Raw genomic sequence first — 22992 nt, 5'->3', positions numbered from 1 at the left:
GTGGTTCAAAAGTCATGAATTTTTGAAAAAAAAAATAACTTTTGGGAAAATGTGCGAAAAAAAGATTTTTCGGACCACCCTAAAATGGAAATGGGTACCCTAATGAAAAAATAAAAAAAAGAGTCTAATGTTTTGCGATAAAAAACAAAATTACCACTTTTAACGGAAATCTGAGAACCACTATATCGGTTTAACGTGGACTGGCTGCATATGTAAATAGAAATAATTTCTTTTGTCGTTTTCAATCTGTTTTCAAAATTCAAAAATGGTGTGACTATTACGCTTTTGATAGATTTTGCCAAAGCGTTTGATCGTGTCGTCCATAGTAAACTTGTCAATAAACTAGTAACACTTTATGAATTTTTGAACTCAAGTATAAAACTCATAAAGAGTTGATTAAGCCATAGGAGTCAAGCGGTTTTCAAAGATGGTGTGTTGTCTACTTTTCAACCGAATCTATCAGGCGTTCCTCAAGGATCGGTTCTAGGACCCCTCCTTTTTTCCCTTTTTATAAACGATTTACTTTCTGTGCTCGATTTTTGCTCAATACACCTTTTTGCTGATGATGTACAGATTTATATTTGTACAGATAGAAACATTGAGTTTACAGTTATTTGTGATAAACTTAAGCATGACCTTCGATATATGCTTTGGTCTCGAAGAAATCTATTGCACATAAATCCTAGCAAAACCAAGGCCATGCTAATATTCAAGCTGAAAGTTAACAACAATTGACCAATCCCATCTTGCATTTATATTGATGATGTTTGTGTTTCATTTGTAGATCGCGTGAATGATTTAGGAATGGTTTTAGAAGTAACTTAGAGTGGGATGAGCATATCAATTCTCAAGGCTCAAAAATCTATGGTTCACTAAAACGCCTAACCTTGATAACGAAACATTATGACACGCGAAACAAGACAAAGCTGTTCAAAGCGCTACTCTTGCCCCATTTCATATATGGTGATTTCATTAATAATAATGCTTTGAGTAGATCTCTCGATAAACTGCGTGTTGCTCTAAATGCTTGTGTTCACTGTGTCTATAATTTACCTAGATATAAGATAGTCTACCAACTGCCATTAAATTAATCAATTCAGAGGTAACATTCAAGAAGAGTCTCGAGCTTCGAGCTTGCAATAGACGAGTAGGAAAAATTAAAGAGATAAACAAATAGTAGCAACAAGTGAATAAGCAACCCCATATTTCATCCCCATTGTAACATTAAAAAAGACGGGTGGGTAATGTCGGGGACATAACCGGAGTGACGTAGGACTATACAAAGGGGACATACAAAGGGGAAAATGGATTAGTTTACTGTTTACTCTTTATGAATATGTTGATGGTTCTGAAAAGAACCTTTGGTGTTGTGTTTTTGTTATCACTCGATATTCCCATCTTGTTCGGTTAAACCTTCCTGTTTAGCTATTGCGTTTGCCACCCGCCACAGCTTTCACAGTTGGAAAATTTCTTCCCATCCAGCTTGTGACATGTTGTTCAGTAAATTACATTTAATGCGACGTGCCGGAGAAACACTTTGCCACTCACTGAAACTAATTGTTGCCTTGATGAGCGCCGAACCGAAGCTGCTCTGTTCTTGATGCGGGTTTTCTGATTGTCGTGAGCAGCTTTGCAAGCCAACTCGAGCATTCCGATAGCCGAAACTCTATAATCGCTGTTAGGTATACTGGTGCTCCGGCACCAATCCGTTCGGTCTAGTTACCCTTGCGGAGCAATCAGTGAATGCGACCAACAGGGAACTGGAGGCCTGCACGGTTCGAGTGAGACTTTGCCTTTCCCTTAACTTGTCCTCCTTTGTTACGTCCACGATGCCGATGCCGTACAACCACACGGGTTTACGGTTTGAAAGAAAATAAGATATTTTTTTGGGGTCCGCGTGTTTTATACTCTAGCGGTACACACTCACAGGATAATCGGCAGACTCAGCCAAAGGGGCGAGTCCAACGAGACGAACGAATGAGCGTTAAAAGGGAGCGATGGCAAAAAATACATCAAGGTGCTACTGACATTCAACCGATTCGGTCGTGTTTTTGGCGCCCCTTGGAAAAGAGTATAAAAAAATAGGAGTTTTCTGCTTACAGCCTTTCTTAAGGCTTATTATATGTGCTAACAAGATTTTGTAACAGCTTTGCAGAGCAGCAGAAGGACAAAACCATCATAAGGATTACATATTGCCGCAACGGCGGTTAATTTCTCGTTCTCCCACATCTCTTCCATCATCCGTTGCATCTATTTAACGGCGAAAAAGGGGCACGCTTTTTAGCGTTCCCCACGCTACTTTTTGCAGGTTCAAGAACCTTCTCGCGGCAGTGATTAGGGGTTTTTTACGTTGCTAGCGTTTGTGTTTTGGGACATGAAAAGTGAGTGCGATAAGTAGTTAGGAAGAAAAGTGAAATAGGAAAATAAAAAGAAAATTAATGTGAACTATTTCTAGGAAAATAGTCTGATAGGCTGAAGATCATAAGTATAAAAGTGAAAGTAAGGACACTTACTGTTTGTGCTCTTGTGCTTATTTCGTGTGTTTTCTCCCAGTGAGGGCTTTTTCCTGGTCACATCCAGAAGTATTAGCCTTTCTCACAAGTGTTCTAGTGAACAGTTTGACCATTTTGCCGGCTATACCCTGGGTATAGCCAGGCGACAAAATGCCTTCCAGTAGCTCCGGGCCTCCAGGAGGCCGAGCTACCAATCTGTATCAGGGGAAGTCTACCAGGCCGCCCCTCCCAAGGTGGATTGATCCGGAATGTGTTCCTCTGGAAATTTTACTTCTTCGAGCTAAAGGGGACAATGTCCTCCCCACCAACCCGTTTACTGTCAGCAAAACGATCAACAGTGTGATCAAATCATCTTTAAATGAGGCCAGACCTCAAAGAGACGACAAAAACAGTATCCAATACATCCTTCCAGTACGAAACCAGGAACATTTAGGTAAGCTTCTTGAAATTACTAAATTGATTGACAACACTCCAATTGAGATAATTAGCCATCCGGTACTCAACCAACGCAAATGCGTTGTCACTTGCCGTGATGTTTTAGATTTAACCGAGTCTGAACTGGCAAAGGAGCTTGCAGATCAGAAAGTGATCAACGTCAAGCGAATTACCAGAAAAGATAATGATGCAATTATACCAACTCCGACGCTTATTTTGACAATTCGTGGAACAGTAATCCCCGAATTTATCTACTTCGGTTTCATTCGTGCTGGGACAAGGAATTTTTTATCCAAATCCCATGCAATGCTTTCAATGCTTCCGCTTTGGACACACCACTAAACGGTGTAAGCGTGACAATCCACTATGCATTAATTGCGGCCAAGAGCACCAAATAAAATAGTCAGGAAATAAAATTTGCAAATCTTCTGCATATTGTGTCAACTGCAAGGGTAATCATTCCTCTTCTAGTAGGATGTGCCCAGTATGGATAATTGAAAATAAAATTACCAAAATACGTATTGACCAGGGAATTTCCTACAAGGAAGCCCGAGAAATCTTCAATTTCCAGAATAATGAAACTACATACTCCAGTGTCCTTAAAGACAGACTGGACATTGCTAAATATGCTGTTGGCGGCTGCATACAGTGCAAATGCCAATGCACTTCTAATAATTCCCCTCAGGATGAGAGCCCATCCGTCCATTCCGAAGATGAATCGGTTAACTCAAATGAAGAATCGGAAGAAGATTCGGAAGTATCAGAAGATGAAGAAGAGGAACAGAAAAATATGGAAACCGAAGAAGAACAGAATAGGGAAACTAATGAGGATTCAGTCAATTCAATGGAATATATAGAAATAAAGAAAAAGAATAAAAGAAAAATTTCGAACAAGGGAACATCTTCAGAAGAACATAAGTCTTCTGATGAGGAAAATAAACAAACTAAAGAAAGTCAAAGGAATCGTACACGAAACGAACATACAACTGAAAGAACCAACACTCACAACAACCAAAACACACACGCTAGCAATAGACACTCACACACTAATAATCAACAATCACAGGCTGACAGTTCAAGCCAATCTACTCCAACCAAAAATAACATCAACACTAACAACACTCACAACACTCACTCAGGAAAAATTCTAGTCCCCCAAAGGGTAATAATAGAACAAATAAATAATTTCTTTCATTAAACCTACGCTGTAATTCATTACATTATTATAACCTTTACTTTTCAGCATTCTTACAACAATTCTACGATTATCTTAGTTAAATTGAGAGGCCAGGAGTTATCATCCGCTTTATTATTGAAGAGGGTAGAGCGGATGATGCTCCAAATCTCTCATGCTAGATATATGTTATCTATTTCTCACCATACTTTCCATCAAATCGAAAGACCTGGAGCCACCGCCTTATTGAGGGAGAGGTAGGACCGAGGGCGGTCTCTTGGATTTCACTCATCTATATTATATTTAATCGCATTATTTCTTTAAATAACTTTCACATCATAATCGTAGGACCGGAAACCGACTCTCACCTTATTTTTGGAGATGGTAGGGGGAGTGGCGGTTCCTAGTCTAATATTATATTTTCTCTAAAGGCCGGGAGTTGTCCTCCATTTCACTCAGTGGGATTGATGGCGATTCCTGACACTCAATACTTTTTAAATACACATAAATATGTGTATGTGTATACATATATAAAATAAAATAAAATTAAATAAAATATATATACATGTAAAAAAATGAATAAATTACTAACAAATGCCAACTAACTAATTTACAATTTCAGAAGCCTTACCTATCCCACTCCTTCCCCTTTTCCTACCCATGTCACTCCTCCCTAATCCATTCCTTTTAATCCCACCCAAATCCTTACCACTCCTTTCCTTCCTATCCTCCTGAGAAGGGCCTTTTTGTTTTTTTGTTTTTGGAGCACGCCTTTCGCTGGGTCACTTGTGCTTCGTTACCGCTTTGGTCCTTGGATCATTAAATACTTACTTCCCTTTACAGCTTATATTAAATATCTTATGAAGCATAGGATCCCTTCCTACCTTCTTCTTGACTCGGAAATCGAGCGGACAGATCTGATGGATGTTATTTTGTTTTTGGTTTCCCTTTTCGCCAGTCCCCTCTGGGCTGGTCTAATTGTGGCTCTTCACTGGGCTAGAGGCGAATGAACTGCAAAGTTTAAAGCCTCTTAAAAACAAAGAAGAAGAAGAAGAAAAATACATTCATTACGATTTGTTCGCTCGTTGGATTCACACGCAGGCTAAAAAGGGTCCTTTTCAGGATCACAAAATTATCTTCAATCTAAAGAGTTTATTGTTTTGTTATCATTCGATATCCCCATCTTGTTCGGCTAAACCTTCCTGTTTAGCGATTTGTTGCCACTCGCCACAGCTTTCACAGTTGCAAAATTTCTTCCCATCCAGCTTTGTGACATGTTGTACAGTAAATTATATTTAATGCGACGTGCCGAAGCACCACTCAGTGTCACATTGGAGGCGATTTTAACCTGTAATTGAACATTTGCGATGACAGTGGTACAGTGTCGACTTTCAATGTGGGGTCATAATTTGGATCTCTATGTTTACAAAAATGTCCAACTAAATAAGTCGCATTACATGTCCGTCCAATTAGCTAAATGTCGAACTAATTGTAAATTACTGTACTTTCAATCTGGAAACAATTTAAGAATTGGTGAAAATTGAATAATCAGGAAAGTCCCCAACTATCAATAAGCTAAGAACAACTGCCAAATTCACATACTCATCAGATCCTGGCAAACAAATTATGAAAAAATCAATTTGTGTTTTATTATTATTTTGGATGTTTTCGAAAGCATTGAACTGTATTTCCTAAACTCTTTTCTGGAAGGTTTAATGGCCCTGAAAAGCGCCTTGTTTTATGGAATGGTTCCAATTTAGAAAACTTAGTACTCGTGATTTTGAAAAAAAAACCATTTCGAACGCCCTCGATGCCGCCTTGTTCTGGATTTGCCACCAAAGCAGTTTGTATAAAGAACAAACTTTTTTCTTCTGCTACCTGATGCCGTTTTGCGATTGCGTTTGCCACTCGCCACTCGCTGTAACTGCCTGTTGTCCTGATGTCCACCGAACCGAATGTGTTCTGTTCCGAATGCGGGTTTTCTTATCGTCGCGAGCAGCTTTGCCAGCTAACTCGATCACTTCGGCGGCCGAAACTATATAACGCCGGCTAGGTGGACTGGTGCACTGGTACTAACGCGCTCGGCCTAGCTACACCCTTGCGGGGAACTCCAGATCAACACGGTTCGAGCGGGATTTTGCCTTTCCCTTCACTTTTCCTCCTTTACCATGTCCAGACATGGCTGCTTGGGTTGGTTTGTTGATGTGTTGTGATGCGAACCGATATGGTGTACGGTTTGAATGAGAATGATCGTTACGGAAGGAAGGAAGGTCTTGTATTATAGAGACTTTAAACTTTTGCAGTTCATTCGTCTCTAGCCTTGAGAAAGGCCCTTTGAAAACTCTACTCTACTTTTACTCCAGCGCTACCACCTCCACCCTCTTGCCTTGAGAAAGGCACTCGATCCCTCGCCGTCCAGCAACGATGTTGTCCAGTCGGTATTCACACAAAGAATGATCGTTACGGCAGCGGAGCGGGGATTTTTAAGCTGACTGGCTGGCTCGAGAATTACGCATGTGTGAGACTGCGACCAATGTTTCGTTCATTTTTTTCTTTTTCCTTTCCAATCGTGCTTCATTCTATTTCGCTGCTGCTCTGGTTGCCCGTTTTGGTCGATACGATTTGAGGAGCACAAAATGGACCAATCAAAAATGGGCACATAGGGCATTTTGACAATGCTTCATATTTCACAATTATTCAATTATTTATCTCATGAAAAATGAAATGTTATTCGTTATGATAGATGCGTAGATATATTTCCTATCAATTGATACAAAAACCTTTGCGATCTATTGAGAAATGCTCGAGTTATAAGCGTTCCAAATCTTGCATTTTTTCCTACTTGTTCAGTGTCTAGATTTCCATTTCACCCCCTATATCTTCCGGTTAGACGTAGTCCTACGTCAAAAGATAATTGTTAAACGTTACAAGAAAAATAAAGAAATAAATAATAAAGAAAGATTATCATACCACGTCGTCTAGCCGGAAGATAATTATTAACGCTCAAAGGTGAATCGCTTCCTCCTCTGAAATACCCAGCGCAAATAGTACCTGCTCCCCAAGCCCCTACAATTGGCATCATCGTTGATCCGGATGATTATTAATGCTTGAGAAGGAATGGTTTCCTCCTCGAAATTACACAGCAAAAATAAGGCCCCCTTCTCAACAACGTCGATCGATTGCAGCGTTCGGAAACAAATGATTTTCAATCTGATTTCTTTGATATGGCGAAATATACAACATATCAAACATTTCGTATTCTACACTCCAAATCCATAGCCATTGACACCCATCTGTATCGAATTATCATCGATTTCCAGAGTGTGCGCCAGTTTATATATGGTTTCAATAGCCTGTTTTCAAAGTTGTTTCAAAGCTATTGAGTTTTCGAGTCAATGAGTAGCAAACATATAACACTTGGACATTTTATCTTTCGTTTAAACAAAACAAAATGTATTTGGTCGCAGTATTATATGAACACAAAGCAAATAATCGCTTGAAAATTATATGATTTTCGCGATGCGAAACATTTTCCGTTTTTCATTTTATGCGACTTTCGAATTTACGCGGGTTACATATATTCGATTCTAGATTTTTTTTGTGGCATTATGTTGGTACTCATGTCTCTCACTAATGCTAACAAGTACAGCTATTTTGAATGTTCAGTAAATTTTTGACGACTTTTCTTACACGTGTTTTGGTTCACCTTTCATTTTTGCCTATTGCTAATCTCTAGAGAAATTTCTTCGTAGTGCTGAAGCAAAATCGGCTATGGAAATGCTTAATGGAATGGGATAGAGTGGACCACTCTATCTAAAAGAGCTGTTCTAAAAGTATCACGATTTGTGTAAACCCACGGATTACTTATATTCGATTCAGTAGTACCACTCTCCTCCAGATGGATTTCATTTTGGCCTAAGGAGGAATTTTTAACAGTCCCGACGTAACAATGCCGTTTGTTTGCACAAACATGCGCTTGATGGCAACGTTCATCAACGCTATCATGATGAACGAAGCTAGCTTCGCCAAAGCAGCAATAGCCTGCTCCAAACTCTGTATAATTACAACGGAGTGGATTTCCGAGTCTGCTATGACAGTTTCTCCAAGTGCATTGATTTAGCGCCCGTGTTCGGGAACACACTCCGATCACCACAAAAGCAATCATCATCAATCAACTAGATTGTTATGGGTTCAATACCATGTTTTCAAAGCAATTTTTTAGCTATTGAAACTATTTTTTGGACCAATAAGTGACAATCACATAACTCTTTGATTTTTTATCTTTCGAACGAAGTGGTTGTTATACCACTCCAATTAGCCGGTAAAGAGGTATTAACGTTCAAAACCTTGCACTTCAGCGTCATTCTCTCGTTTTCGAAACTTTAATCTTATACTCCAGTACAGAAATAAAAGACGTAGTCCTACGTCAACACCGTCAACACCGATCTACTACCGTCGAGACGGTAGTAGATCTCGACGTTTCATGCGATTTTAAGGCTTTTGGCATCAGTTTTTTTACAAAACGCCATTTTCATTGTACCAAAAACTGTTCGGAATTCGAGTCTGTTCGGAATATGAGTCTAAATGGTAGCTTGTTTATTAACCCTTTCATTACGGCAGTGTGCTCTGTCGGAGTGCTACCGCTGTACGGAGCACAGCGCCGTAAAGTATACATCTCGCGCTGGTGTGATCGATATGCAGTATCACCCTGATGTCGTCTATAGACGACATTCCTTAGCGAAAGGGATAACCTGGAATAAAACTGACAAAATATAATAGATACAAGCCTTGTTCTGTATTAATCGTATTGCGAATTGTCCTGCTTGAATTACACTTAATCGTGTTCGAATATTTTCACCGTTATTACAATTCTGTTTTCAAATTTTCAGTTCCTATTTTGAATATGCAAAATCCGACTGCTGTTCCGCTTATTCCTGGAGCACCCATAGTACTTCCACATATTCCATTGATGGGAATGCCGACATATACGATGCCTTTACCACCGGCCCCACCAGCACTAGAAACACTCACCGAAGAAGAACTGCGCGCAATGGAAGGAAATGAGCGTCAACATTTGGAAGAGCGAATCAAGGTAATTAATTTGGAAGTTTTGTCCATGGATGGCGAATGCACCTTTAACTATCTTTGTCGTGCAGCATCTGCATAACATTCATACGCTCCTTCACGCGTCTGTGGTATTGATGAATCAATACACTGCAATGGTAGCCCGATTGCCGCCTTTAAATGTTCCTAGCGGCTCTAGTCCACGCTCTGATTTGGGATCAACATCTGCGATAGCAACATCTTTAGCGGGCCCTCATAGTTCAGCAGGTGGGTCAAACACTTCTGTTCAAAGTACTTCACAGCCAGCAGGACAGGCTGACGCTTTGTTGGAGGATCTTGGCAGTGATGATGACACTAATCTGACGAAAGAACCACTTCCGAGTACTAGTAAAGAATTTCTGATAACGCCAGATCAAGGGGAATCGGCAGCAAAGTCCACAGAAAACGTCAGTGATAACAGTAACATTAGGCATGCAGATAGTTCCGAAATGAGCGAAATTCGCCGTAGGCGATTGGAAAAGTTCGGTTCAAGGACAGGAACAGATTGAATCTTAACGGCAAAAAGTTTGATCTCCCCGAAGACTGGCAATGGTTGGTGATGATTTCGGAAATGTGTTTCATTTTTGTTGTAATCCTAGTTTTCTATGTTGATAACGAACTTGAGTAGGTTTTATATTGATCCATATTACTGCAAACAAGAAAAAAAATTATAGGTAGCATCACTCCAGCAACACGTGAAACCATACTATCTGGTATAGATTATTTCAATAAAGTTGCTGATAGAATATTGTAATGATAATGAAACCTTATATCGCACGAAATATATAGTACTGAACCGTAGCAACATGGAATAAATAATTTAATTAGAATGCCAAAAACTATACATCATTTATATTTGTAAATATTCCTCTTCAAAATAAATATAGAACTTGTGCTCACGTCTGATTAAGACCTGACAGTTAAATTAAAATTTGTTAACTATTCAAATCCCATCAAACATTGAGTTTGTTTCCATATGATTTGTGGAAAATGAAAAAAAGAACGAGTAAAACAGGCGTTAAACGACTAGCATTCACAGAATGTTGATATGGTGATAATTCCGGCTGCGAATCGGAGCAACGAGTCCAGAAGTGGCTGAAACACAACGATCAATGCTTTTTACCTCTCGACTCTTAGATCACTGATCTAAATCCACTGGTTTACTTCATGAAATATACCCCTTCAGGTAAAACCAATATGCACCAAAGTGTCGTCGCTCTAAAAACAACCCATTCTCCGGAAATGGAGTAAATTGCCGAATGCACACGAAACGGGAGCTTATTTCCTATAGAGAAGTGCGGGGCAAAAGTGCGCATTGGCCTTTTATAAACAAACGAGCATAAAAATTCGGCAGCAGTGTCAAACAAATACGACACATTATTACACCAGCAGTTCACACATATAAACAAGATTCATTTCATGGAAGTGGCAAAAAGTTATGAGGCAAGAAGAGTTTTGCGTTGTTTTGATCTATTTTTTCCAATTTTGGGGACGACGATTTAGTTACCTAAAATAACTGGAAAGTTCCAAACTACATTGTCAAGGAAACTTTCACTCTATAGTAGTTAATAGCGCGTATTCATTTTTGTGAAAAAGTTCAAGAGCTTTTGACGTAGGACTACGTCGTTTCTATACCGGGGTGTAAAATCAAAGTTTCGAAAACGAAAGCGTTACGCCGGAGACCGAGATTTTGAGCGTTAATAGCTCCAAAACAACTAAAAGAAATGGTATGATAAACACTTCATTCGAAAGATAAAATGTCTACGCGTTCTATACTTGTTACTTTTTGATCCAAAAACTTGTTTCAATAGTCTTAAAATTGCTTTCAAAGCAGGCTATTGAAATCACCAATCGGTATATAAGCGAGCGCCGCTCGGAGATCCACTCAGTTCTAATTGAACAGCGATTGGAGCATGTTGTCGCTGTTGTGGTGAAGCTCTTCGTTTATCATGAAAGCGCGGATGAACGGTGTCACCAAGAGCCTGTTTGTGCACCCTAGGCCAGAAGGGAATCCATCAGGAGGAGAGTGATGCCACAAACGGTTCCCCGAGAAGACATCGCCACACACACATACACACGCAGAATTCTTTCCGTTTGGATGCCATTCAGCATCGAGAAAGTTCCGGAAAGATCTAATCATTTCTGGAAAATAATCTGCCAGTTCCTCTGGGAATTTAAAAACACATTCATGTGAAAGAGTTTATTTGAATGTTTTCTATCCATGTAACACTGTGACCAAATATTTTTCAATCAAGTACTATTAACAGGTGGTTATCGAGTTAGTATTAACCACTGGTGGGCTTCCAGTATCGAGGAAAATGTGGAAATATCTAATCGTTACTGAAAATAATCTGCCAGTTCCTCTGGGAATTTGAAAATACATTCATGTGAAAGAGTTTATTTGAATGTTTTCTATCCATGTAACACTGTGACCAAATACATTTGGTTTTGTGGTTTTTCAATCAATCGCAATTAACAGGATAGCTTCTGAAGATTATTCTTCCCCATCAGTAGGATATTTCCGTATTCAATATTGTATGCGCCCGCAATCGATTATTGCTCAGTCGCCGAAAGTTCCGAGCTCAGAGAGTTCATTCCCCTCTAGTTTGCCTTCCAAATTGCCATCGTAAACCACACCTTCTCTCGATTCAATCACACACAAAAAGCATACTTAAGCGATATTCTGGTGGTGAGACACATTCATTTTTCGTGAGGACATCGACAAGACAACATCGTTGCCTAACGTGCTGGAGGAGGTGGACGGCGAAGGATCGACACATACACGCGCAGATTTCTTTCCGTTTGGATGCCATTCAGCATCGAGAAAGTTCCGGAAAGATCTAATCATTGCTGGAAAATAATCTGCCAGTTCCTCTGGGTATTTAAAAATTCATTCATGTGAAAGAGTTTATTTGAATGTTTTCTATCCATGTAACACTGTGACCAAATATTTTTCAATCAAGTACTATTAACAGGTGGTTATCGAGTTAGTATTTACCACTGGTGGGCTTCCAGTATCGAGGAAAATGTGGAAATATCTAATCGTTATTGAAAATAATCTGCCAGTTCCTCTGGGAATTTAAAAATACATTCATGTGAAAGAGTTTATTTTAATGTTTTCTATCCATGTAACACTGTGACCAAATATGTTTCAATCAAGTGCTATTAACAGGTGGTTATCGAATTAGTATTAACCACTGATGGGCTTCCAGTATCGAGGAAAATGTGGAAATATCTAATCGTTACTGAAAATAATCTGCCAGTTCCTCTGGGAATTTAAAAATACATTCATGTGAAAGAGTTTTTTTGAATGTTTTCTATCCATGTAACACTGTGACCAAATATGTTTCAATCAAGTGCTATTAACAGATGGTTATCGAGTTAGCATTAACCACTGGTGGGCTTCCAGTATCGAGGAAAATGTGGAAATATCTAATCGTTACTGAAAATAATCTGCCAGTTCCTCTGGGAATTTAAAAATACATTCATGTGAAACTGATTTTAACCTCCGACCGAGAAAGTCGCTTTTATTTTCAGCTCAGCAGTTTGACGTTTTGGACAAGCGGACTAGGACGTCCCCCCCGGCGTTTTCGAAAGGAGTGATTTCAACGGTTTTAGTGTGGCAGCAGAAAAAGAAGCAGGAAACAACAGTTCGTTTCGACCGTGAGGAGCGGGCGCCTACCGGTGAACCGGAAAAGCGCGCGCTTACGCGGCGTCACTGACGCCACGCCCCCTTTTTCTTTTCTGGCAGTGTTGCCAATTCTAATAGTAGTGCTTAGTGTTTACAAAATAAAATAAAATTTAAAAAGAAGACGCACGCGTACGGACTGTGAAGTGACAGGAGGGAATAATTCCAAAAGTTTACCCGCGATATTGGCGGTTTTTCAAGTGCTTTCGTATAAAAAGTTGTATTTTCTGGGAACATATCCCCCAGTGTCAAGCCCCCACAAGAATTATTCAGTGCTTTAGTGCAAAGGTAAACCCACTTGTCGGCTATATCTAGGGTGTAGCCAGACAACAAAATGGCTTCCAGTAGCTCCGGGCCTCCTAAAGGCCTGTACCTGTACGAAGGGAAACCTACCCAACGTACCTCTCCAAAGTGGGCCGACCCACTCAACGGCAATTTGCAGATTCTGCTCCTTCGTGCAACAGGAGAGAACGTGATCCCTTCCAATCCGTTCATAGTTAACTATCTCCAACGTTGCGGGGGATAAATTTAACAGCGCGCGACCACAACGAGACGAAAAAAAGAGGACGCAGTATATTCTTACAACCAAGGACAAGGATATTATTGGTAAGCTCCTTTCTATAACTAAATTAATAGATGAAACCCCTGTTGAAGTTATCTTTCACCCAACATTAAATCAACGCAAATGCGTTGTCACTTGCCGTGATGTCATTGACATCAAAGAATCCGAACTGGTTACTGAGCTTTCCGATCAAGGTGTGATCGATATCAAGCGTATTACCAGGAAGGATAGATTTTGTTGTCCCAACGGCAACTTTAATTTTGACCATTCGTGGAACGGTTGTTCCCGATTTCATTTATTTCGGGTTCATTCGAGTCGGGACTAGAAACTTCTATCCTAATCCCATGCAATGCTACAAATTTGGGCGTACGACCAAACGATGCAAACGCGAAAATCCGCTTTGCAGAAACTGCGGTCAAGAACACCAGGAACAACAAACAGAAGCAATCAAAGTATGCAATGCTTCAGCTTTTTGTGTCAACTGCCAAGGGAACCACTCCTCTTCAGTAGGAATAGTCCCGTATGGCAAAATGAAAATAAAATTACCAGAATAAGAATCGATAATGGAATTTCATACAAAGAGGCAAAGGAACAGTTTCAACTTCAAAACAATGGCTCTTCATTCGCAAGTGTTCTGCAAAACAGACTCACCAACTTGCAAAAGCCAGCACCCACATGTAACTGCAAATGTAACTGCGCCTCGGCCGCTTCGGCCACTTCTAGCCGCGAAAGCACCCCCCCCCCCAATTGATACCACATTCGATACAATCATGACAGATTCAACAACTGGTAGTTCAACAACTGATTCTGAAAAGGAATCAGTCGTCTCTATGGATACGTCTGATGTTCCAAACAAAAACAAAAGAAAAATGACTAACGGATCATCTTCAGAGTCAGATCAAAAATCTGAAGATGAGCTCAAAGAAAGCTTCTCTTTCCAAGGGTAAAGGACCATCGAACTAATTCTCTTTGAATAGTTCAAACATACACACAATTAAGACTTAGGAATTAGAGTTAAAAACACCAACACATTCACTCCAACACAGAAATTCGGGATACAATGGAACATCAGAAGTATCCGACAAAATATTCTAGAATTGAAAATGCTTATTTCGAACTCTAATCCCACAGTCATAGCCCTTCAAGAAACTATGATACCAAACAATTTCAATAAACACTTCATCTCAAAATACATCACATATTTCAAAGAGGGTCCCAACCCCTCAAAACACGGAGTTGCAATCTCAATCAAGGATGGCACTCCACATGATCTTCTTCCCATTACCACCGACCTTCAGGCAGTGGTAGTGCGCATTAAACACCCCTTTCCAATCACCGTCGTTAGCATCTACATCACTAATGATTCCGATCTGAACACTCTACGCGGCCAACTGGACCATCTGTTCACCCAACTTCCCGCCCCAATCATGCTTATGGGTGATTTCAACGCCCACTCATACGCCTGGGGAGGTGCATACCTCGATCGAAAAGGATCCATCATTGAGGATTTCATATCCGACCATTCTCTTCCCCTCCTTAACAACGGCCAACACACCAGAATCCATTATTCTGGTACTACTTCAGCTATCGATCTCACTATAGTATCAGACAAACTCTCTTCAAAACTTTCTTGGAACATCCACGATGATACTTGCGAAAGCGATCATTTTCCAATCTTCACTTCCTTCGGCCAAACTTCTCCAGAGTTTTCAACAAGGCCAAGATGAAAATTTGAATACGCTGACTGGGCTGGCTATCAGTTTGACATTGAAAACCGCCTCTCCGCTAAACGAGATTGGACAGCCGAGGAATTCTCCAAAGTTGTCCTAGAAGTTGCAATGTTGCACATCCCTAGAACCTAACACGTCGACAAAGGAGTTATGGAGTAAGATTGGTAGGCTTCATGGCAAGAAGAGAAGCAAAGACTATAATCTTCTTATTAACGGTCAATACACCAACGACCGGAAAATCATCGCCGAGGCGTTCGGAGAATTCTTTGCATCTGCCTCCTCCAATCAAAATTACGACCAAACCTTTCAAACCCACAAAACGGAATGCGAAAAAATTCCCATCGATTTTCATACCGATGTGGAATTTGAATTCAACAAAAACCTCTCCCTCAAAGAGCTCGATTGGGTACTGAACAAAGTCAAACAAGGATCCACCGGACCCGATGACATCAGCTACCCGATGCTAAAGAAACTACCCCATCTCGGGAAGAAAAGCACTTCTGAAGCTCCTCAACAAAGTCTGGGACAGTGGAACCCTCCCCAGTGGCTGGAAAGAGGGTTTAATGATCTGTATCTCGAAACCAGACATGAACAATCATCTTCTCGACAATTTCCGCCCCATCACTCTTCTAAGTTGTGTTGGGAAAGTCATGGAAAAAATGATCAATCGACGCTTAACGACCTTTCTAGAGTCAAATAAGCTGATTGATTCCAGACAATTCGCATTCCGCCCGGGGATAGGTACAGAAGATTGCCTCGTAGCAATCGAAAAAATCCTAGACGACGCAACTGAGAAATTACAGAACATAGATATCGTTTCACTTGACCTATCCAAGGCCTTCGATCGGGCATGGAGATACCCAGTGCTGAAAAGCCTTTTCAACTGGGGGATTCGTGGGAGGTTAGGCCTCTTCATAAAAAGTTTCCTTGAAAACCGGTCTTTCAAAACCATCATCAACAACCTTCTTTAAAAATCCCTGAAAACGGTTTCCCCCAAGGCTCAGCACTTTCACCTACCCTTTTCAACATTGATATGCAATCCATCTTCGAACTAATTCCCGATCACATAAAGATCATAGTCTATGCAGATGACATAACTCTTATCTCTACGAGCTGCTTCGGCTTAAATCAGAGAAAGAGGCTTCAAAAAACCTTAGACTCCATCCAAAACTGGGCTCTAAAAAACAGGTTTTAAAATTTCCCCGGAGAAATCCAAGCACATGTACATTGGAAAACATTTCAGTAGGAGAACCTATCTTCAACTTAACAAAATCCCGATCGCCACAACGAGGACATTGAAAATACTAGGAGTTACTTTTGATAAGAAACTCAACTTCTTACCACATTCCCAAAAGACCAAAATAGCCACCAGAATGAAACTAAACATCATCAAGGCTATTGCAGGCCTAGCCTCTGGTCACAGAAAGACACTGCTGAATATTGTAAACGTTTGGTTGGTCCCAAAAATCCCTAACGGAATAGGCACCTTCAGCCGCGGAGGGGACGGTGTGTTAAACATCATTCAACCAGTTTACAACAAAGCAATCAGGATTGCAATCGGAGCTTTTCCCACTAACTCCACTCTTGCCGTAATGGCTGAAAGTGGTCAACTTCCCCTCAAACACCTGGCGACAAAAGCCATCCGTCACCTGTCACTTCCCGACAGTGACCACAATGTCCCACTAATACGCAGGGCCAAAACATTATTCAACAACCTCACAAACAAAGACCTCCCCAATATTTGTGAACGGCCATCTGCTACGGGAAGAAATTGGAACGTCAAACCGCCGAACATTAACCATGATCTTCTCAAGGCTGTCCGAGCGGAAGACCCTTCTCCAAAAATTAAAGCTTGCTTCAATAACCTCATTGCATCCAATTTTCAAATCAATCACCAGGTATATACAGATGGTTCAGTCAATGCCGATGGAATTGGATGTGGAATTTTTGAGAGTAGATACATAGGTAGCTTTTCTCTTCCACCGCATTGCTTCATCTTCAGTGCGGAAGCTTTCGCTCTCTTAATAGCTACCCAAGCATGCACCCATGATTTCCTTCCTACCACAATATTCTCCGACTCAGCTGGCTGTCTCCATGACCTTCTAAGTGGAAACAGCAAACACCCATGGATAATACAAACAGAAGAGGCTGCTTCAGATAAAAACATCTCCTTCTGCTGGGTTCCCGGTCACTCAGGAATCCGCGGAAACACAGCCGCCGACATATTGGCCGGCAAGGGCAGCAAAATGGAACCCCCAGACATGCCCTGTCCTCCATCTGACATTGTCCGCTGGGTAAAACAGCAAGTCCGTGAAAGTTGGGACATAGACTGGATAAACAGCCGTCCCACTCATCTTCATAAAATCAAAAATTCCACTCTCCCTTGGGAGGACCGTCTCAATAGTAGGGAAAGGCGAGTCCTTACCCGTTTTCGAATTGGGCACACTAACTTCACCCACTCACACTTGTTCTACAGAGCCGAAAAACCCCAATGTGCTTGCAACGTAGCACCCGTTTCCGTTAGCCATCTTCTATTAGAATGCCAACATACCAAAGATGCTCGAGCCCGACACAATATAGGTCAGAGTCTCCGAGATATCCTCAGTAGAGACGAGACCCAAGAAACCAATCTTATTGCGTTTCTGAAAGAAACCGACTTCTTTGGTAAAATCTAAATCGAAACATTAAATACTTGTTTATTTATTACAGTTCGCCACTTCACGGTCATGTATGCGTATTCATGTGTGTATATACATGTATGTACCTTAACTGATTTCCTAACTTTACAGCCACACTCACCAATAAGGACAAATACATTAAATAAACCTATCCATTTTTCAGCTCTACTATATACCATTAAATTCAAAACCACTATATTTTATTATCTATTCAAACTGTATTTCATTTCATTCATTTCAATAATCTGCCAGTTCCTCTGGGTATTTAAAAATTCATTCATGTGAAAGAGTTTATTTGAATGTTTTCTATCCATGTAACACTGTGACCAAATATTTTTTAATCAAGTACTATTAACAAGTGGTTATCGAGTTAGTATTAACCACTGGTGGGCTTCCAGTATCGAGGAAAATGTGGAAATATCTAATCGTTATTGAAAATAATCTGCCAGTTCCCCTTGGAATTGAAAATTACATTCAAGCGGAAGAGTTTATTTTAATGTTTTCTATCCATAAAATATCCATATAATACATTTGGGTTTGTGATTTGTCAATCAAGTACAGTTAGCAGGTTAGCTTCTGAAGATTATTCTTCAGAACAAGGTTTTTCGTATCCTATATTGGATGCATAAAACCTTGTGCCTCCAACGTAACGCTCTCGTTTTCGAAGTCCCCCAAATATTCATTTTTTCATTCATTCAGAATGGATTTAGATTCAACTTCAAACAAATGATCTCTAAATCAACGATAGTCCAACGTCACCCTTGCGGTTATACCATAGATATAACCCACTTCCTGTTTTTTTTTAGAAAATCGATTAGTTGAAAAATTGCTTGCGTGGCAAAAGTGCGCACCAGCGTTTTGCTCTCAAAAAATTTATGACCAAATTTTTTACAGGACCCACAAGAAGGAAAACCAATTTGAAGAAATGCACAACAGAACTGCTCGAAATGGCCCGACAGAGGCTTCTAGAGGAAGTCTAGAAGCGTCGGATTGTGGCAGTCCTCGGTATTTCTGAATCAGGGAGAAGCTCATATCAATAAGTGATTTATGATTTGACCTTCTTTTATTGACATTTCTACTTTTGCTGGAGTCTGCCAGCGAGCACCTAAGGCAGTTCAGACCAGTATTTACGAGTGAGCAGTCTGAGGATCTGGCGAACCATTGTAGAGCACCGGACAAAGGTTTTTATGGTATGACTTTTGATGCATTCCATGCATTCAATTCAGAAACGGTTATGTTTCGTTTATGTGTATGTTTTCACAATGAACACATCAAATAAATATACAGGTCGGACTCGATTATATACAGACTCGATTATATACAATTTTGGGCTCGATTATACACAGTTTGAAAAAAAAAATTTTTTTTTTACATTTTGAATACGACTTCCAAAATATATATTTTTATCAAGGCTCATATGGCGTTAGACAGTTTTTCTTATTATCTATGTTAGTAATATGTAACCGATTACTCGCGGTCGGCTCGAGGTTAGTATTACAAGTGTTCTCGTAATTGGGATGTTGCTGTCTCCAATGCTCTGTACGTGTGCCCGACACGGGATACTTCCTATTGGGATGCAGCTGACCATTAATCAGCAACGCCCCCCTAGTATGTACCCCATATCAAGCGTGGTGCGTCTTCTCGACTCGAGGAATCCAGGATAGAATGGTCACTAGCCGAATACGACTTGTTTCAAGAAAAAATGTAACTTTTGAACATTAAGGTGGAATTTAAGTGGCTATTTTATGTACGGTGGGGTAAAAATCGTGAATTTTGAAGATTTTGCTTGAATTTCCACCAGGAATTATTTATATCAATATTGCAGTGAAATTAAGAGAGATAGAAGTTAGGTGTCAAAGAATAAATTGTAAAGTGGCTTGAGAACTTCAATTTGATTAATAGAAACTTTCAAGTTCAATATGAATTTTTGGGATAAAATTAATAATTACACATTAAAAATTACTAACTTTGGGATTTTCACTTTCAAAAAGTTATTTAAATCAATTAATTTAGATTATACATCAGCAAGCCGTGGAATAAAGGTGACGTATAATTTTCATCAAAACGAATATTGCAGATTTTCTTCGTGATTTTTTTTTTCTTGTAGGTCATTTCAGTGTTTTGAAGACTATTTCTCGAAGAAGTTGTGAAGTTATTGGAGCCATTTGTTTAGCGAGTGGAATTCCCCGAAGAAGATATACGAATTTTGAATTTTCAAGTGTTTTTCGGTGTGTGTGAAGCTTCCCGCTGTATTGAACCTTGGTGCAGGATTTCTGAAGATTCCCTGCCTCTGGAAAATATAAAACAGCTAAGTTTTTGTTTTGTGTTACTTAATTAATTAATTAATTTAATTTTATTTTTTTTATATATACAAAAATAATAGTTTTATTTTCTGTGAGTGTTAGGCATTTTATGCTCTCTCTGCTCTCATTTTTATTACACAATTCTATCTAAATGGAGGGGAACGAACCCTCCGATGTTGATATGAGCATCGTAGCTTCTCCTAGTAATTGTTTTTCTGAAGTTCGTCCTTCGAAGAAAAATAAAAAACAATCACAGTTAAAATCGACACAGCCAACAATTGATTCTGTTTCACTCAGTTCGGTTCAAAATCTAATTAATTCTCCTCAACATCCAATCATTGAGAATATTCCTCCCAAGAATCTTTCTCGAATACGACAATACCAGAACGTTTCGGGTTCATTGAAAAATCGTTGGGTGGTATTCGTCCGTCCCAAAGGGAAACCGTTAAGATTGACCCAAATTTGTAAAGACTTGAAATCTAATTACTCAAGTGTCTTGGAGATTACAAAAGTTAATAAAGACAAACTTCGTGTTGTGCTCTCGGATTGTAAAGACGCTAACGCAGTTGTAAATAATTCTTTGTTCACTGCTGAATATCGAGTGTATATTCCGGCACACATTGTTGGCACACATTTCCGAATCGTTTCGGAAAAATCTCTCCAACTAGCAGATTTCGAAAAAGCAGAGGGTATTTTTCATGATGTAAAACTTCCTCATGTGAAAATTTTAGAAGTTCGATCGCTGAATTCATTTATAATTGATGGCAACGAGAAGAAATATTTCCCATCTGGTTCTTTTAGAATCACCTTCGAGGGCACAGCTCTTCCAAATTATGTGCTCATTGATAAGCTTCGTCTTCCAGTTCGATTATTTACTCCCAAAATAATGTCATGCACTAATTGCAAACAGTTAGGTCACACTAAAACTTTCTGTTGCAATAAAATTAAATGTTCTAAGTGTGGAGTCGATCATGATGAAAGCATTTGCAACAAGGATGCTGATAAATGCATTCTTTGTGGAGGTGTTCCTCACACAGTTAAAGACTGTCCAAAATACAAATCCCGTTCAATTAAACTTAAACAGTCACTTAAAGATCGTTCTAAGCGATCCTTTGCTGATATACTCAAGGCAGCTCAGGTATCCGAGATTTCAGAAAATCGTTTCTCTGCTTTATCAGAGGATGATGAATCGGATACTACTTTCGATCCAATAATCGCGGGAAGAACCAGGAAGAGAAAAAATACTTCCTCCTCCAAGCCTGCTAAAAAAAGAGGATTATCCTCTAATCAACCAGAAGCTTCTTCTCATTTTTCTGCTCCTTCCAACAGTAACCCTCCTGGTTGGGGATCCTCCAACTATGACGTTCATTTCCCTGAATTGTCAAGTCATCCCAGATTTGCTTCTCGATCGGTTCCTGAACCCCAATCATTTTCAGGAGGTATTTTCAATTGTTAGATGGATCTTTGATATTTTCGGAATTTCAGATTCATTGAAATGTCTCATTTCTGCTTGGCTTCCTACTATCAGTCAGTTAGCTAAACAAATGGTTGCAAAGTGGCCCCTCCTCTCCTTCATTAATTTCGATGCCTAATTTATTGGATGAGTCAGAGAATTCTACTATTCTACAGTGGAATTGTAGAAGTCTTCTTCCAAAACTTGACTCTTTCAAGCAAATGCTCCATTTTTTGAATTGCGATGTGTTTGCTCTATCTGAAACATGGCTTCGTTCGGACAATATATTAAACATCCATGATTTCAATATTATTCGTTTAGACCGTGATGATTCCTATGGAGGAGTTCTCATAGGTATTAGAAAATGTTATCCATTTTACAGGATTCCCCTGCCTTTAGTCACAGGAATTGAAATTCTTGCGTGTCAGGCACGCATCAAGGGTAGAGATTTGTGCATTGCTTCTATTTATATTCCACCAAGTACAATGCTTAATTATCGAAACCTTGTGAATATAATTGAGCTTCTTCCACAACCTCATCTTATTTTGGGAGATTTCAACTAACATGGCATTGGCTGGGGTGAATCTTTTGATGATCGAAGAGCTAATTCTATTTATGATCTTTGCGATGAATTCAACATGACAGTTTTGAATACAGGTGATATAACAAGAATTGCTCCTTCATCAGGCCGCGCAAGTCGCTTAGATTTATCCCTTTGTTCTTCCTCTTTATCATTAGATTGTCATTGGAAGGTTATCCAAGATCCACATGGAAGTGATCATTTGCCGATCACCGTTTCTATTTCAAATTATTCTAAATCGTCTGAAACTTTAAATGTTCAGCATGATTTATCTAGAAACATTGATTGGAAGAGACATTCTTCAATTATTTCAGAATCAGTGGCATTAGTTAATGAGTTACCCCCGTTAGAAGAATATAATTTTCTAGCTGGTTTAATTCATGACAGTGCTATTGATGCCCAAACGAAACGTTTTCCTGGGAATTCGTTTCGCAGACGTTCTCCTAATCTGTGGTGGGATCAAGATTGTACAAATCTCTATAAAGAAAAATCGAATGCTTTCAAGAATTGGCGTAAATCAGGCTCCTGCGAACGTTACGACAATTACATTTATCTGGAGCGTAAATTCAAAAGCTTCATAAAAGCCAAAAAGAGAGGCTATTGGCGTAATTTTGTGAATGGGCTTTCCCGAGAGTCTTCCTTGAGCACTCTTTGGAGAGTTGCCAGACAAATGAGAAATTCAACTCATTCAAATGAACAAGTTGAATATTCTGAAAGGTGGATCTTTGACTTTGCCAAGAAGATATGTCCAGACTCAGCACCTGCTCCACCTC

The 22992-nt window shown here is 39.7% G+C and overlaps 1 protein-coding gene across 2 annotated transcripts in view; it reads left to right on the top strand.

Annotated features, from left to right (window-relative positions):
- Window positions 1-10026, top strand: part of LOC129761952 (E3 ubiquitin-protein ligase HRD1) — a 40883-nt gene extending 30857 nt beyond the window's left edge. For both annotated transcript variants that reach the window (XM_055759853.1, XM_055759941.1), the window contains exons 6-7: window positions 9012-9214; window positions 9279-10026. In XM_055759853.1, coding sequence (XP_055615828.1) covers window positions 9012-9214; window positions 9279-9734 — 659 coding nt within the window. In that variant the 3' untranslated portion in view covers window positions 9735-10026. The remainder of the gene's footprint in view (window positions 1-9011; window positions 9215-9278) is intronic.
- The last annotated feature ends 12966 nt before the right edge of the window (window positions 10027-22992 follow it).

Source organism: Toxorhynchites rutilus, chromosome 1, assembly GCF_029784135.1.
Source record: "Toxorhynchites rutilus septentrionalis strain SRP chromosome 1, ASM2978413v1, whole genome shotgun sequence".
Taxonomy (NCBI): Eukaryota; Metazoa; Arthropoda; class Insecta; order Diptera; family Culicidae; genus Toxorhynchites; species Toxorhynchites rutilus.
This window is presented reverse-complemented; position numbering and strand designations above follow the sequence as displayed.